The sequence below is a fragment of the Parasteatoda tepidariorum genome, chromosome 8 (assembly GCF_982258835.1).
Source record: "Parasteatoda tepidariorum strain Cologne lab strain chromosome 8, Ptep-v5.0, whole genome shotgun sequence".
Taxonomy (NCBI): Eukaryota; Metazoa; Arthropoda; class Arachnida; order Araneae; family Theridiidae; genus Parasteatoda; species Parasteatoda tepidariorum.
In genome coordinates this window covers 49,004,376-49,022,911 of record NC_141762.1, presented here as the reverse complement: position 1 = coordinate 49,022,911, position 18,536 = coordinate 49,004,376, and the positions used below count along the sequence as shown (strand labels likewise).

Sequence of the window (18,536 nt, the reverse complement as noted above, 5' to 3'; positions counted from 1 at the left end):
TTTTTTGGGACATGCCAGGAAAATGACATTTTGATATTCAATTAAATTTTTTAAGTATACAAAACAGTCAATGCTAGTGCAAAGTCATTTTAAAATGCTAACGGCAATGCTATTTATTATTATTATTTTTTTTTAAAAGTTCTTTTAGTATTAGATCTTGGAGCAAGGGACAGTGAATTGTCATGTTTCGTGAGAATCACCCGTATATTTTTAATATGTAGTGAAATAGCAACAAAAAAAAATCAGAAAGGCACTTGCTTTTTTTAATAAGATAGTTTTGTCGCACGGAGAATACAAGCTAAGGACAAATAAGCACCATGCTAACATATAAAAGTGCTATACCCGTCTTTAAAAAAAATTCAGCAAAAAAAAAAAGAAACACATTAACTTACACCCTAAGATGTTTCAAGTTAACCTTGTACTTAAATTACAGTAAATATTGACGGTTGTTATTGCTCAGTATCCAGTAATATTCAGGTTCTCATTCATTTTACATGAGTTCAAATGTAGAATATTATATGATATTTCACAACAGCTTAGTAATGAACATAAGTTTGATGAAGATGTTTCAGCAAACTCGCATTATTTATCAATTTTTTAAAAAGAAGTTTTTGTTGCTCAGATAAATTAATATTTTCCATTAATATATGGGTGTCCTCAAATTACAAAATTTTTCAATAACGTTCCACTGATTTGTCCTCAAATCATGAATTATAAAATATTAGATAAACGTTTTTAATTGATCAACTGGTTGCTACTGGTAACTGAGTGTTGATTGGTACAGAGTAATTAGGCAGGCATGTGAAGTGATGTCAGCTAAAGTCATCTCGATTAAATCTTTTGAGCATGTTCCTATAACTTCATTAAAAATTTAATATTTTATTCATACTCTCTTTCAGCAAATTCTAGAATTTAGAATTCAAACCAACTGCTTCGTATAAGTTTAAAAATCTGTTTTGTTATACGAAGGTAATAATAGTTATTGAAGATTGTAGATGTAATAAAATTTTTTTTTAAACATGCAATGTTCTTATGGTGTAAGCAGGAAGTATGCACAATTCTGCTGAAACAACATATGTATCTAGAGCAGAACAATGTTTTCTTCAGTGCAAAATCCAGATGGCAAATTGTCTCTGTTCTAGTAATAACCGTGTTAATCGTGATGTTTGAAAATGTTAATTCTTTAAAATGTTGTTTATGTGTATCAATTCATAAATTTGTATCTACTATAATCAATTTTGTTGTTATTTTATTTTACTTTTCTTCTCTAGTCTATACTTATGGTAAAGAGAAGTATACAGTTACTCCACTTATGTTCATCAAAGTCTAAATACACATGTTATGTTTAAATAACTTCCTCAATTGCTGACACAATTTGAATAGGAGCATACAGTCATTCCACTAGTGCTCATCAAAGTCCAGATACACACATTATGTTTAGAAAACCTCCTTCATTATTGATACAATTTAAATAGAAGCATACAGTTACTCCACTTCTGTTCATCAAAGTCCAGATACACACATTATCTTTAGATAACTTCCTTCACTGTTGGCGCGACTTGTTATCTTCTCTGAGTGCGCATCATGCTTCTTATTTTCCTTACTTTTTACGTTTTGGGGTAATAGCGTATGTTTTGCTTACCTGCATCGATATACCAGCAACCAGATCTGGTGATGGCAAATTGTTTGCACCAAGGGCAATTGTTACAAAATGTTAAATACTAAGGAAATTTCTACAAAAAATTTATTGTTATACTTTTAAAAAAAAACTATAAATTAGAGGCCGCTAATAGATTATTGGATGCTAGCTGCTGAAGATTCCACCCAGGTAATATTGAGAGCTAGAGAGTTAGACTAGCGTGGAGACATTCTTGTGACTTTGTTTTTTACTTAGCAAACATTTCGATAGATGTTTCTTCAGGGGCATATGTAGAAGAGGAGCTGCGTGATCAAAGATGTTGAACTGTAATTAGGTGCAAATTTCTTGCAACTTAATCAAATTTTAAATTGAGCTATGTTTCTATTCAAGCTGAAACATAGCGAATAACCAAGCTTAAGATGGTTTAACTTACACCATAAGATGTTTCAAGTTAACCTTGCACTTAAATTGCAGTAAATTTTGACGGTCGTTATTGCTCAGTTTCCCGTCCGCGCGTTGATAAAGCGAAACAAATATTTAACATATTTCACAAGGTATGTCTTTAATTTCAGCAGATTCCATACTCGCAAATTCAAAAAAAGAACCATATTTCCTCAATTTTTCTTTGAAATATGGGAAAAGGGGTGCTAATTCTAAGAATCAATAAAATGAATTTTAAAATGTCAATATTAAATACTATAATCCCACTAACATATATTTATATTCCTCTTCAGTACAAATTTGAGCGTAAAAGAGCCGCGATGCTCAGACGATAGAGCGTTCGTCTTCCAATGAAGTGACCGGGTTCGAATCCCAGTGATGACTGGTTGATACGAACTCCACATCCAGCTTGCACTGACGTGAAATATCCTCAGTGGTAGACAGATCATGGGCTAGAGTTCCCTTGACGTCAGGCTAACAGTGGGAGGTTCTTGTGGTCTTCATCTCCATGTAACGCAAATGCGGATTAGGTCCATCAAAAAGTCCTCCGTGATTTTTTTCTCGTGTATCTTTTTTCTAAACTTTAGTTTTGAAAATATAATATTTCAGGAGTATTTTAATAGTTTCTTATCATTCTTAGTATGGGTACCACTGATTCGGGGAATGGGGGTATATGGATGCTTTCCTCAGTAATAAGAAATATCAAGAACACCCACCAAACGTTTTACACAAATAAGGGAGAAAATAAATCAGGAATCATCATAAGTTTAAATGCAATAATTATACTTAATTTTAAAAAAACTTATATATATATTAAGTATATAAAATATATTAAGTATATTTAAAATATACTTACTATATTTTTAATATTCTTAAGCTAAGAATATTAAAAACATAATCATCTTGCAGATATTTAGCAGATGGAAGTTTTTTTTTCAACTTTTGTAGCAAATATAAAATTTTTAGAATTACTGTCACCGTGTACTCTAATTTCGTTCAAACATTGTACGCATAAGACGCTTTATGGCAATGAAAATTTGTATACCGAATTTAATTAATTATATACAAAAACAATTAGTTTTGAATAATGATGGTGACATTATTTTTTAATAATTTTATATAAGTTACTTCTCCTCTCTGAATTAACTTGTTAAAGTCACGGTGCCCCTCCAAAAACTTTTTAAATCATGCGACAATCAAAATATAATTAATCGTTCCTTAACTCTTATAAAGAAAGTTCAGTGTTTGCTTAACATCTCACCGACGACATAATTCCCTTGAAATTGATTCTGAACAAGCATAACTTGGCGACGAAGTAAATGACATCGCCATGGTATAAAAGTAAAAACGCTGTCATGGCCAGTTATTGGAATTTACCCAGAAGGTCGGTGAATAGATTAGGTCATAATAGATTCTCGGTAACACTTCAATGTTTTTATTTCGTTGCTTATAGAAAGAGGAAACTTGTAGTCGCCATGGGCAACCCGATGCTTATGTCACGTAAGAAGACGAATACACCCAAGGGTCATTTGGTCAAGAAAACTAAGGGAAAAAAACTTGAGTTTCTTTCTGACAAAGGGGACAAAGGTTCTCCTATGACGAATATAAAGACATTTACTTGGACGTATTTTTGTTTTTATTCGTTAATCAAAACAAAAATATTCATATGTAGTTCACGTTCATGCCAATACTAGGCTACTTATTTTATAGCAAAATCAAGTTTTTTCAGTTGTTATCTGTTTGAACTGCTGAAGTAAGAGCTTTAACTTTTGAATTTGAATAACGGAAATAAAATTTGCAATAAAACCTTGTCTTTAATATTGAAACAGTTGTAACTTTAAAGCTGAGCCTTGTATAAAAACTATTTTCATAGAAAGCGCATCATATATTACTTCATATCTTGCAATTTAATTTTAATTAAATTGTTTTTTTATAACTCCAATCAAATTTAGTGGAAGAAAAAATAAGCAACAGTTTCTTTTAACAGCCTTTTACATTAGTAGCAATTACGAGGCACTTCAGCAAAATTTTTAAGAAAGTCTTTTAAAACACCTTTATTAAATGATATTTGAAGTCTTGATTACAAATTAACAAGCATACTTACAAGGTACTCTTATGCATTTTGGAAAAATTTTGCAAAATAATTCAAATAACTGTAATTCCTCTCCATAAATAAGATTGATAAAGTGCCTTGATTTTCTCATCTACGTCTAGTTTCTTTTTTTTTTTTTTTCATAGCTGCTAAGCAATTAACTTACCCTACAAGAAATTTCCCTTAAGTACTGTTAAAAGGTTCTCTCGCGTGATAGAATAAACGGAAACAATTTCTTCAATCTTACTATCTTACAAGAGAGCACTGTGTAATATTGAAAGAAAATTATGTCATATAATCCACATTAAGAAAAGAATTCAAAATAAGTAAAGCAATTAGAAACAAAATTTCCAGTGGAAAAAAGCGCTATACTACTGAAAATCCAAAAGGAATTGAAACAAAAGAAGCAATGAAAAAGGAAAAAATAAAAATTATGAAAAAATACGACATCCGAAACAAATTAAACTTGGTGTTTATGATAAAGGAAAGGCTTTCAAATTTAAAGTTATTTCTTTCTGTAATTTTGATACTAATTTGTGCAGCAAAATTTTCAAAACTTTAATTGTTTTTCTCAATTGTTTAGAATTAATAAAATTTGTAATAATGTTGAAAGTTTTCAAGAGGCAACAAGTAATTTTTTGAAAAATTTAGAAAATAATGGTTTTCTTTTAATTTTTGTAATATTGATTTTAAAATTAAGAAAATAATTTAGAATTATTATTAGTTTCATTTTCTTCTTTTAATAGAGCAAGATCAAGTCTTGAACGAGTTGCCCCGGTTAAGCATTTCTATTAATGATGTCACTACTTTCTCGCTCTTTTTTTCTTTCTTTTTTTCTCCCTTCTGCGCATCAAATTAGGGGGCGTTCTTTTTTCGTTTATTTCAATTTAGTTGTTGTTTGGCAATCTGTAGTGTAATTTGGTTATGGGATTTATGTTTCAAGTAAGTTCTTGCGCATTTTATTCTTATGTATTAGTCTTGACTTTATACTTCTGTATTTGCTTTATGTATTTTATATTTTGTATTGTATTCTCTTCCTGGACTTAGGTAAAACCTTTGGGGTACAGAGAGAGCAATTTAGACACCTGTCGTAGAAAAGGTTTTGCATTTATGGCTTCCGGAACTGGTACCCCCTGAAGACGTCAGCTTCGGTTGTCGTTTTTTTCATAATTTTCATTTTTCATTGTTTCTTTTGTCATATAATTCACTAATAGGTGAAAATTTTATTAAATTCATCCCGTTGTGGGCATCTGAGAAGAGTGTTATAAAATTCTTTGATTTCCTACTTTGATTATTTTTTCACATAAATGCAAAGCAACTGATCTATCGCAGAAATTTTCCTGTTATATTACAGACTTCCTATGTTTGTTATAAGCTACTAAGAGAGTCTTTGTAATATCAGTAAAGCGAGAATAAATTTTAAAATTTGATGTACTTAAAGACTGCTCGAAAATTGCAAAGCTTTCACAATATTATGATTGACATAGTCACTTACGTGAACGGAGAAATTCTGGAAAAACTACCGAGTTATATTTTAATGACGCTTCTGGCAAAAAATGAATAAATAAATTAAAACATAATTGTGGTAATAAAAGCAAACTATTTGATATTTAAACCATTCATTTGATATTTTTTTCGTTCATATAGCAACGGTTTACCGGAAACTCTGGTTTTCAAAATTATATTTCTTGTTACCACACATTTAGTGAAAATTACAAAAATGAAAATTAAATTTTAGCCAATATATGGTTTTTATAGCTTGATCTAAAGTTCTGTGACGTTACCACATTTACTGAAAGTTACCATGTTTACCGAATTTTATCACATATTATGAAATCATATTTTATTGTTTATTTTACCAAAGCTCTTCGGTACAAACTATGGGGCTTTTTGGTGTTCCCAAAGAGCCAGAAATGGGGTACATTTTACCATATGTTGGTAATTTTGACCATACTTTTTTCTCATGGTGAATCTAAACTAATTCATGTGCCCTATTTTCCCCCCCCCTCTGTTTTACTAGTTTTCCATCTATTAAAAATGACTTGTATTTGAAATTCTGTAAAATACATTTTAATAATAATACTAGTACTATTTTAGTGGTCATTAATATAAGTGATCATATTTAACTCGCGTTTAATACATTAGGTATGCATTAAAAAAATAAGCTAAGTACATTTTTAACCGAAGCGGATATGCAAACAACAAAGCATCATTAATGCATAATGCAAAAGAAAATGTCATAGAATCTTTTTTTTACCTGTTTCTGTTGAACTTGGAGGTGGTGGTACTGCTTTTGAAGCTGCACAACCCATTATGTGCCCGGAGAAAAAGAGAACTCTAAAAATAAATATTTTTGAAATAAAAAAAAATATTTACGTTATAAAAATTTGACATATTTATTAAAAAAAATCATTATACATAAGTAAAACAAAAATGAGACAAAATAAGAATGCAAACAATGAGATATTCAAGTTTGTTGAAACTATTGTCGATTTTGGTTTGAAACTAAGGTCAAACGAACTCTAAGATAGACACGTGAATACATCTAAAGTATTATTTTTAACCTTGAATTGAAGAACAATTAATTGTTTGTTCCTGCTTTGCAGTCATTAGTAGTCTTTCAATTTTAAGTATTACTCAAATTCAATAAAAAAAAACTTTAAAAAAGTTACAATCACATTAAGTTTTTTACAGGACCGATAAGTTCTTCAATATTTTTTAAAGTATAGTACTTTTACAGTACTTTTACCGATATAGTACTTTTGAAAATTTGCAATGTATGTATTTTATTTATTTATTTATTATGTATGTTATTATGTATGTTATGTGTGTTATTTTATAAGCATGTATTATTTATTTATGTATTTATTTAGTTAATAACATTTATTTTTAATTAATTAATTAATTTATTTATCTATATCTATCTATTTATTTATCTATATATCCAGTCAAAGTCGGAGGCAAGTTATATGAGGTTTTTGACCGATGATTATTTTTGCGAAATATGTTATTTTTTAATATATTACACACTATATTGTTTATTTAATTGTTTAGTAGTTTGAAACAGTGCATGAGCAAAAAAACAACACATACTTTTCATCCAAATATTGATTTTGAAAAGAAGAAAAAAAAGTTAATCCCCTTAAATCCCCCACATAAAGCACTTCCTCATTTTCGAGAAATAAAAGTACATACAAATCTCGTGTCTTTCTGCAAATCTTACTAATGCATAATGGTCATTACAATCTTCGTTCAAGAAAAGCTATTTGCTGGAAATGATAACGATGTAGAATACAGGAAAACATAGGTACGTACTAACATCATGAGAGCAGGTAATGACATTCCGTGGTTAAACAGTTATTGCTTCATTTAATACTTCATCCTTATGGCGATTCAACGGAGATATATTATTGCCTTTCTTTTATTTAACTTTTACAATGCAATAATATATCTTTTATCATAGCTTTATTATAAAATAATGATTTAAAATATTGTGATTAAAACTGATACGTCTTTGTTATAAAATCTCTAAATTTTTGCAAGCTTATCAAAAGAAACTTGAGAACTATTAGTGGGTATAGAAATCTTCTAGCTATCAATTTCACTGATATCTTGCATATTTACATTATTAACTGGCTGTTAGTATTGTTTCAATGAAAGTATATCCCCTTATTAAAAGGCAATAAATCAGGAGGTTAGTAAAAATAATGCGTCATTATTATAAACCTCTGACTGTATTTAAACTCCTCAAAAGAAATTGGAGAGCTATCAAAATATATGTGAATACTAAATGACTATTTCTATCGTCTAGCTATCACTTTCACTGATTTTTTGAAGATTTACATTAATAACCTATAGTTGACTAAATACGACGTGAAATAACGTAAACTAAAGAAAAGTGAAATTTTTCTAATATATTTCTCCCAGGGTTAATATCTGAAAAATAAAATTAAAAACTATTTTTTCGGCAAATTATTCTAAAAAGAAGTTTATTGCTGCTGTTACTTATGCCACTTGCCATTCAGCAAGCCTGATAAAGCGAATTTTTAAGGCAGAGGGTGCTTTTCTTGCTTTTTCAGTGGCGCCATCTATGGTCAAGAATGGTCTTCAGCAACACATATCGCTGCCCGATTTACAGGGAGAACCTAATTATACTGCATTCATTCATCCACAGATCGTAATTTGGAGTTGATGGTGTACAGAAACTTCAAGAAAAGCTCCGTGATGATGTTGGTGAGGATTGTCCTTGGGTATTATCGTTCGTGATTATAGTTCATGCTATATACAAAATAAACATGTGGTTTCAGATAAATTTAAGAATACTAATTTAGTGACGTAGTCTGCCATGCTGCCATGTTAACTTTGATCATTGAGTTTATCTGACAAAACGAATAAGTATAATTGAATATTAAAGAACGTGAAATATACTCATTTTCTTTCTATTAAGGACATCAATAAGCTAGAAAACACCAAGCTTATAGTTTAAATATTTGAAAAGAATTCTGCTGTTTTTTTTATTAGTTATCAGGCTAGTTATAATGCAATAGCTAAAAAAGTTATTATACATGATTTCAAGAAAGAAGTGACTTTTGGAACTATTATTTAAAAAAAAAATAAACAAAAATAATGGATTGGGATCCTGCTCTTAGGAATGTTAACAAGTGGTTTCTCCATCAATTCTTACCTTTAGCGTTAATGATACATAAACTCATCAGTAAATGCAAAAACTTAGCGAGATTTAATGGAAAAATTCTCAAGTGTCCATCATATCACAATGAGATTTTAGTTCTCCTTCCTCCATTTTCAAACCAAAAAATAAAAAATAATGACAAACAAAAATTCATTTTTTGAAAGTAGTCAAAAACCATGACTTGAAAACTTTTTAAAGAAAACCCAGATAATAAAAGATTTAAAAACATTATACTGGTCTTTTATGTTCATGTTCCTGAAGAAATGTTAAGGAAAATAATGATGAGCATATTCGTAATAACAAAAGCCATTTTTTTTATTTACTTTGGTTTAAAACAGGCACGAACAAAAATAGGTTTTAAAAAAGTATTAGAAGTTGAAAAGCTTAGTGTAAAAATATTTTAAATCTTCTTCTTCTTTCTCTGCGCAACAGCCCCTTGCTGGCCTTGGCTGCCTCAATAGCTGACAAACGCCAGCTCCTGCTATTCACGGCAACTCGCTTCCAATTTCTAATCTTCAGGATTTTCAGGTCATTTTCGATGTCGTTGAGCCATCTAGTAGGGGGTCTAAATCTGAGGCATGACCCCACGGGGTTCTTAAAGTTCACGATTCTGTGCTTTTAAACTATACATTTAAAAAAAAAATTGAATTTTCTCACAAGGTCATACCTTAGTTAATTGTAGGGAAGAGCGCTGCAGTTTGGGTTAATTTTAATGTTTATTCAGAATGCAATAAATCAAATCACTTAAATTAAGTTGGAAATGCATTATACTTTAGAATGTTAAAATGAATTTTTTAAATGAATTCTGCTGTTTCGTAGAAGAAGAAGAAAAAAAGTAAAGAAAGGAAAAATACAATATGATGTTCTACCATGGACCATCACACGTAGCACCTTTAACAAATAGATGTTACACCTTAGATAACACTCCCTTGGGGGTCTTTTTTTTTAGACTTGTTAACTGACTAAAGTTAGATATTTGTGCAATAAAAAATTAACTTAAATTAAAAATTTAATCATGCTGAAATAAATCATGCATTTAGATAAATTAATTCAAATAAATCATAAACATAATACCTAGTAATTGCTTTACAATAGGAATATTTAAAAAATTTATGAAATTGCTGAGAACGTAACTTTTGCAAGCTGCATGTGGAAAAGTCCACGGAGAAATATATTTATTCTAATGGGCGATTACAAGCATCTTTTACTCATACCTAGGATCGGTCCTGAGTGCAAAAAGAATGCATTTAAAATAATAGATATATAGTAGATAATGTATAAAAGATTTAAGAAAAAAACAGTTCCTTGGTATATGCCTGCTACTTTATATACTGAATACAAAATTCCTCAACTACGTGGTACAAATATTTACATTGGTCCGAGATACATGCTGTCCAAGATACTTTCTTCTACAACATCTATTTATTTTATTAAGTTTTGAAATTTCATAGATTCCAGTTCCCTCGAACACTGAGGTGTGTTTTCTGAATTAATACAGGTTCTGAGTGTATTTATCATAAAGCATTCGTTTACCATTTTAAAAAGCATCTTTTTTGGGTGTGTAAATTAAGAATGCGAAAGCTGTCATAAACAGTTCTAAATAGAGTTAGGAATTATAAATTTTACCAATTGAGGGGGGGGGGCGGAGATTGCAGACAAGAAATAAAAGCCGGTGCACAATCTTCATTTCCTCAAACATTCCATGTTTTATTTTTAAATAAAAAAAGATACTTTAAAAAATAAAATTATTGAAACAATGAAGTAAAATAAAATTTATTGATATCACTTACTGCTGATTTAAAAGAAAGCATATTGCTGTGTCAAATCAGCACTTACTATTTAACACAAGGGGAGAAATGTCCACTTTCGGGCTCGCTATTAGCGACCAAATATTTTGAGCTGGTGAGTAAGTAAGTTTGGTCTTGTTAAATGTTATGTTTCAAAACAAAGACCATTCCCATTTAAGAGTTAACATTTAAAGTTAGCATTTACATGCAAAAAAATCAGGATGCAAATTCGACAAACCTGCGTGACAGCGGGGCTCAAAATTCGCTTGAATGATTTCGTCAGAATTTCTATAAAGGGACCCTCTAACATATTTTGACACTGGCAAATGATATTTTAGTGCCGAAACGCAGTTTTATACAAACATGAAGTTGTAAAAGTATGGAAACATTTCTCATATTTTTCTCTTTTTTTAAACGGTTTTTAATGACATGTCGATGATTATGGAATTATGGAATTATTGAAACCTTACGGAAACTTTATTTTAAATTAATATTATAATTATTATTATTATTATTATTTTGCAAAAAAAATATGTTTTTCTTTGTCCTTTTATGGTTTTCGCTTCATGAAGTTTTTTATACTATAAATGTTAACATTTTAAAAGTTTTGTTATTTTTCGTAAAAGTAGTAAAGAGTAAAGTTTTAGTTTGGCAAGTACCTTTAAATTTTAAATTTGATTCCCTGATATAAAGTATATTAAATATGCACATCGTACCATGCAATGTGCAATATAGTACATAGAGCTGGCTGTTCGGGCTGTTTCGTTCTTATTTTTCCAACTGCAGTTATCAGAAATACATCTTTTTTCTATTCAAAAGTAATTAGTTCAACCTTAGGTAAAAGGCACAACTGAACAAAAAAATCATCAAACATCTCGTCCTCCAAATCAAGGAACAGTGTGAAAAAAAAATAAACAAACCACCCGAATAACTTTTTCATCTATTAATCGAATCTTCACGTTTTAGGACTCAATATTAATGGTGTAAGGGTATATTATGCTAATTATTTAGAGTAGACGATATTTTAAGTTACGAAATCAGACACAAAAATGAATTTTTTCTGTATTAACATAGTTTTTTTCTCAACAGATTCAGATTTGTGACATCCAAAATATAGGGGGTAGCAGCAATCTGGGAAACAGAGTCCCATTAGTCTAGTTATCATTTTAATGCAGAATGTAGAATGTAGTTTCTGCTTAGAAAAATACGAAATTTATGCGAAATGGGTCGAATAGTTCTTGAGGAATCGAGTTTTAAAGAAGTCGTATTTTTGAAATATAACGTCTCAGGAACTAATCGACATATTTCTCTCTAATTCTGTATTTTGCCATGTAAAATTACATTCCTTAAAATGATGTAAAAAATTTTAAACTTTACAATTCCAAATTTTTTTGATCATTTTCAAATAAAATGGTAAAAAAATCATAAATATTTACTGTAAGTTATATTTTGAGTGAAATTAACTATTTATTTAAATTATTAGAGCGAATTTAATAATTGTTGGGTAAAATTTTTGAATTCACTTAAAAAATTCTCGAAATATGTCGAAATACGCAAGGAATAAAATCAATATTAAGGAGTCCAAACTTTGGAAGGCTTTCCTAATCAAATTATGGGGGCCATATTTCCTAAATTGTGGCTATTTCCTAGATTTTGGGGGTCAGAAATTTTAATCCGCCTAAAAAAGGTATCTTTATTAAGAGAAAGTACGTTTTTGTGCCTGACTGATTAACTACCGTCTGTACTAATTATTTGAAATCGCCTTATCAAACCTTTAAGATTCAATCCTAGAAAGTGAAAGTCCGATCATTAGATTGAAAGTTATTCAGGGAGGTCCGTTTTCTAGTTGGCACACTGTAAACTTATGTTTTATTTTCAAAATTGCAAAGATTTATTCAAGTAAAAAAAAAAGTGTAGGTTATAAGCTTTAAGGCCAATTCACTAAAATCTCATTTAGAGCTTTCATCACTCGGCTATTCAATCAATTGCTCTTCTTTATTTTGTATCATTAGATACCATTAATATGATGTACTAAAAGTTGTATGCGATAAAAAAAAAGCTGAACATTGAAATTCACCGTTCCAACTGTATATGTTTTCATTCATTAATTTAAACATCAATGAGAGACAACATAAATGAGCGGGGTTCTTTATGGTACAATGGACTACCGCTATTATTACTCTAAGACTCTGTTTAATTGCAAGTTTGCGAAAAAGTAATCTCTTCTGGAAATTACTCTCATTTCCACCACTCCCAAGATCCTTTTGTTGCTCGTCAGCGTTCCCCGTTCCATCTACTTTCCAATTTTACAGCCTTTTTACTTTCGGACAACAGAATGGAACGAAGATTTAGTTCGTGCTGGCATGTATTTCCTTTCCTTTGCCAAGAATGAATAATAAACGTTCATGCTTAGTCGTATGTATTAGAACTTGTTCAACTAATTTCACACCTTATGTAACAGGCGTGTAATCCAAATATAAAACCATTCTCATATAACGCTGCATTACGCACATTTAAACTGTGATGAAATTCTAAATAGTTAAACATAGTTTACTTTAAACTTTATTTGAAAGTTGTTTTAGAAAAAAAAATTATATGGAAATCCGAGAAAAACACTTTTTAATTAAAACTTACTACATTCATGAATTTCTTAGCTTAAAAATATATTTAAACTAAAAATACCGAAATTGCATCTTACTATACTATTAAAACTAATTTTACGCCCTATGCACCCTATTTTATAACCGTTGTTGAACAGCCGACCAATTTTTGGGTTTACGACTACTAATGTTCAACTAAGTAGACTTGTAATTTTTAACCCAATCCAGAAGACAAAGGAACTCCTAGATCAAATATTGGAAGAAATTTGCCTTCGTAAAGGATTTTTTTTAATAGAACTAACCCGCATTTGCGTTACACGTAGAGGAAAACCACGAAAGCCTCCCACAGTAATTCTTACAGTTAAGGGACTCTAACACATGATGCGTCTACCACTGAGGATATTTTGCTTCAGCACTGAGGTCGGTGCGAGCCAGGAGCGAAATTCGTATCGACCAGCCATCGTTGGGATTCGAACCCGGTTCACTTCATTAGAAGGCGAAAACTCTATCCTCTAAGTCATCGCAGTACCCTATGTAACAGGCCTTACTATAAAACTAATTTCACACCCTACACGTATCAGGCTCTACAACATAACTAATTCCATCGAAGCTTTTCTGACAAAGCGTTGATCTGTAATGCTGCAGACTTTAATTCAATCTTTGATTATGAGAAAATCTTAAAAAACGTCAACAGTCTTTCTACAGTCATATTAAAAAGAATTAAAAAATAAATCTAAATAATTACTTCGTAACTCAGTTTTCTTTACTATAAAAATACAAAATGGATCTAATTAAATACTTAAGCTATATCTAATTAAGCTATATATAATCAACACTATTTAAATTATAACTTAAGACAACCTCACAAAATGAACAATAACTATAGTGTTGCCAATAGATAGTGCCAGAGAGATCATAAATGTAATCAATTTTTGTAATCGACACTATGCAAACGATATTTTTTTTAAGCATTTTTGAAAAAGCCTTTTTAGAATCAATGTAGCTGGGAAGTTTTAAGCCACAAATCCGTGTTTTTAGCTTTATTTTAGATCAAACTTTCATACTTAGTAACTAATACAATTTTATAACACAGCTACAGGTTATTGTATAATATAGCTATAGTTGCAAGCGACATAAATGACAGCTGACTTGATAGAATTATTCTTCATATCATGATAACTCAAAGAAATTATTTAAAATATGAAAAAAAAAATAAAGAAGTAAATAAAAAATATTTTAGATCCTAAAAATCCCCCTCTAGTTTAAAACTCAGATTCTTAATCGTTCAAGCGAGAAGTGTAAAGCTGAGTTATATTTGGAATAAAATTTACCATTTAATTCTCTCTATCGTTTTAAAAAGTATTCTAAATTAGTACTCTAAATTATTACTTTAGTATTCTAAATTATTACTTTATTATAAAGATATGATTCTCTGTTCTTATTGTGAAATTTCTACTTTCGACTTTAATTAATCCCGTAAATGGAATAGTTTGACTGTTAATGTGGGAAGAATTTGGGAACCTATATTTGACCTACATAACACATTCGTTACATTTTTTATAGCTAAATACACAAATCATCTCCATTAATAATAAAAAACTACATCTATTAAATTGATGACATCATTTTACCTGAGTTTCATTTATGTAGTTCAGCACGCAATCCATAGTTTCTTTTAGAAGTATTAAAATGTAAATGCCTATTTTATTCATCCTGATTTTAATCATTTATTACAATCTATACACCAGAAAAAAGTTTGTTAATTAATCTTCAATCTACTAACGTAAACATCGTAATAAATGCTTAAATTTTATTTAAAGTCTTCAACAAAAAGGGACGTGAAATTACAGATTTAAAAACAAATGTGAAAATACTGAGTTCAAACTTTCTTAATGCAATACCAAAATACTAAAAAAAAAATGTTAAAAAAAACTATAAGCAATAGCATTTGCAAGAAATAAAATTACTCTTTTTCTCACCTTAAAGAATTATGAATAAGTTTCAGCTGTAACAATGAAATCTAGGTCGAATCTAGAAAAATTGATCGACACTAAGGAAATTAAATTCTTCTTGCGTGCTGACTTAACTTCATTAAATATTTCTTGAACTATCAGTAAAATATCTGGAACAGAATAAAATAAATTGAAATTTCACTGCCTACATTGAACTGCTTATTTGATTATTAAAAATAACTTTTTGGGTAAAATTTTGAGTTTAGTGCTAACTAGTAAAAATAGGCTTAACTATTGATTTTGGAATATAAGAACCGAAAGAAACAATGTATGCCATCGACGTTTTTAGGTGTGTGTTCTTCTTTCAAATTGCTTTGTTTTGTCATTATATTTCATGTATCACATTAATGAACTGCAGAATACTTCGTTAGATTTCAAGTATTAAACAGTCGGCTTTTAATTTCTTATATCATTAGGAAGACATTTTCGATTTTGATGTAATTCAAAGACAAACCTTTAACGAACAGCTTTAGTCTACACTTTGAAGTAGCATTTTTCAACTATTTCATTTATAACTTTACTTCAAATTTCCTTTCCGCAATAATTATAATAATTAAATACTCTTTATTATTATATAACTTTATTCAATGAATATAACATAAATTATAATAATGAGTTTAATTTTCCTCCTTTTCTCCTATATGCTTAAAGATCTTTTGAACTAACCATCGAGAGATTTTTGTAGATAAATAACACTGTAAAAAATTTCGATTCAAATTATGATTTAAAGTACCGCCGGTACTTGAAATAGTACTTTGGGTGCATCAACCGTAAAATTCATTTTATCCATTTTTACCATTTAATAGGTAAATTTAAGTCCATTTTTACCGCAAAATATTATACAGTACTTTTTATGGTAATATTTAATTAGAGTGATTCAGTTCTTTTACAGTAATTATAAGTGTAAAAATTACGGTATATCAGAATTTTTTGTTCAGTAACATGTTCCGGTAAAAATGGATTTCAAGATAAAAAGTATTGGCACCGTGAGTGCTGAGTGACGAAACTTTTTAACGTAATTTGATCCGAAATTTTTTACAGTGCACAAGTTTGCGTGACTCTTAACAAATATTAAACAATTGGCATTATTTGTTGATTGAATCATGTAAATATGTAAAATAATAACCTAAATGCAATAATAATAAAGCTCCAGAAAAAAACTTTTTTTTAAGAAAAAAAAAAAAAAAAAAAAGAAGCTAGAATTCAAAATTTAAAAAAGAATGGTTTCGAAAAAGATTATTTTCCCAGATAAAAAAAGTAGTTTAGTGAAAAAATATTTATTTTAAATTTTTCTTAAATTCTTTATATAATTATGAGATTGTGTACGTTATAGCCATTAAAAGACTAGTTTATTTTGACTTTTAAACTTTTTTTATATTTAATAAAATGAATGAAATTTTTTCATCGTTTTATTTATTAATAATCTGAAATTAGGTTTTATGTTTAACAGTTGACCTCGCAATCTAGTCTAGCTAAAAATTTGTTTTTATATTGCTAAATAAAAAAAAGAACTGTTATAAATGTTGAAAATGACTGTTAGAGAAATATTGTGTGGAAATGATTGCTATATAAATATATATATATATATATATATATATATATATATATATATATATATATATATATATATATATATATATATATATATATATATATATATATATATATATATATATATATATATATATATATATATATATATATATATATATATATATATATATATATATATATATATATATATATATATATATGTATATATGTATATATATATATATATATATATATATATATATATATATATATATATATATATATATATATATATATGTATATATGTATATATATATATATATATATATATATATATATATATATATATATATATATATATATATATATATATATATATATATATATATATATATATATATATATATATATATATATATATATATATATATATATATATATATATATATATATGTATATATATATATATATATATATATATATATATATATATATATATATATATATATATATATATATATATATATATATTTATATATATATATATAAAGGCAACCAAAATAATAAGTAGAGAATGGATTATTGATTGTGCTAACTCGTGGAACCCTTTTAACTCTTTGGCGGAACCCTAGGGTTCCGTGTAACAACATTTCAGAGCTGGTGTACTACAGCACTTTAATAACATTAAAACGATGAATGAAAATTTATTACAACTTTAAAGTAAAACTTAAAAATTTTAGACTAAATTAATTTAAAAACTAATTTATTTAATAAAACGAGTACATTTTAGGATCAAGTTTCAGCATTTAGTTGTGTTTTTTCATTTGGTCTATGCAATTAATGAATTTTTTGACTGGTTCAAAATGGGTTCTATTGTATTGTCCCACGGGGTCACATGGAATAAGAGAACAAAACAAGAAACAGGTAAAAAAATTGTTGGTTGTTTTCTGTTAAAAATAGTAATAATAATTTTAATAATATTTAAAATACATTTTTATTTTTATAATTTAAGCAAATAATTAAACTTACTCTTAAAATCAATAATTCTTTTAAATTAATAGTGCACAATAACAACTTTTAATGCTCAAGTTAAAATAGTTAAAACAATCTTAACATTTTGTTGGTTCTTTTAACTACTTTGTCTCTATTCCGTGTTAAATTACTATGTTTTTTTATTCATACCAACATGCAAAACAAAATTTAATTCAAGAAGTATAAGTTTTATATCATTCTTAATTAAAAAAAATTAATCAAAACCATTGTTTACAGATCATTTAATCAACTTTACTTTCAAATTATATAACTAAACAAAAATCAAGTGAAGAAAACAATAACAAAACTGGAAGCTGTAAAAGAAAAAGAATCCGCTCCAACAACTTAAGTGATTAACAACATTTTATTGCCTTAAAACTACAGAAACTACTTTCGCTTTTTCTTTTACGTAAACATTACTTTTCTTTTAAGACTTTTGTTTCTAGAAATACAGAATTTTTGTCTCAAACAAAGTAAAGTCGCGTTTTAGGAATTATCATGAAAAATAAAAGATTAGATTTTTGATAAATAATATGAATTATTTTTTATCATCACCGATAAGCAGTTTTATCGGTAACAGTTTTACAGTAGCTGATTTGGGGCAATAGAGATCCATTCCGTATGTTCGTAATTTTGAACCATACTCAGAAGACAAGGAAATTTCGATGTTAATTATTATGATAAGCATGCGTTTTGAGAGGAAATTATCC

At 28.4% G+C, this 18,536-nt stretch overlaps 1 protein-coding gene across 2 annotated transcripts in view; it reads right to left on the bottom strand.

Moving 5' to 3' along the window:
- LOC107446920 (uncharacterized) overlaps positions 1–18,536 on the bottom strand; it is a 51,045-nt gene that overhangs the window by 31,406 nt on the left and 1,103 nt on the right. The window contains exons 2-3 of one of the 2 annotated variants that reach the window (XM_016061699.4): positions 15,229–15,371; positions 6,430–6,509 (exon numbers count right to left, since the gene is read on the bottom strand). In XM_016061699.4, coding sequence (XP_015917185.1) covers positions 6,430–6,484 — 55 coding nt within the window. In that variant the 5' untranslated portion in view covers positions 6,485–6,509; positions 15,229–15,371. The remainder of the gene's footprint in view (positions 1–6,429; positions 6,510–15,228; positions 15,372–18,536) is intronic. The other variant, XM_016061698.4, reaches the window with a different exon arrangement.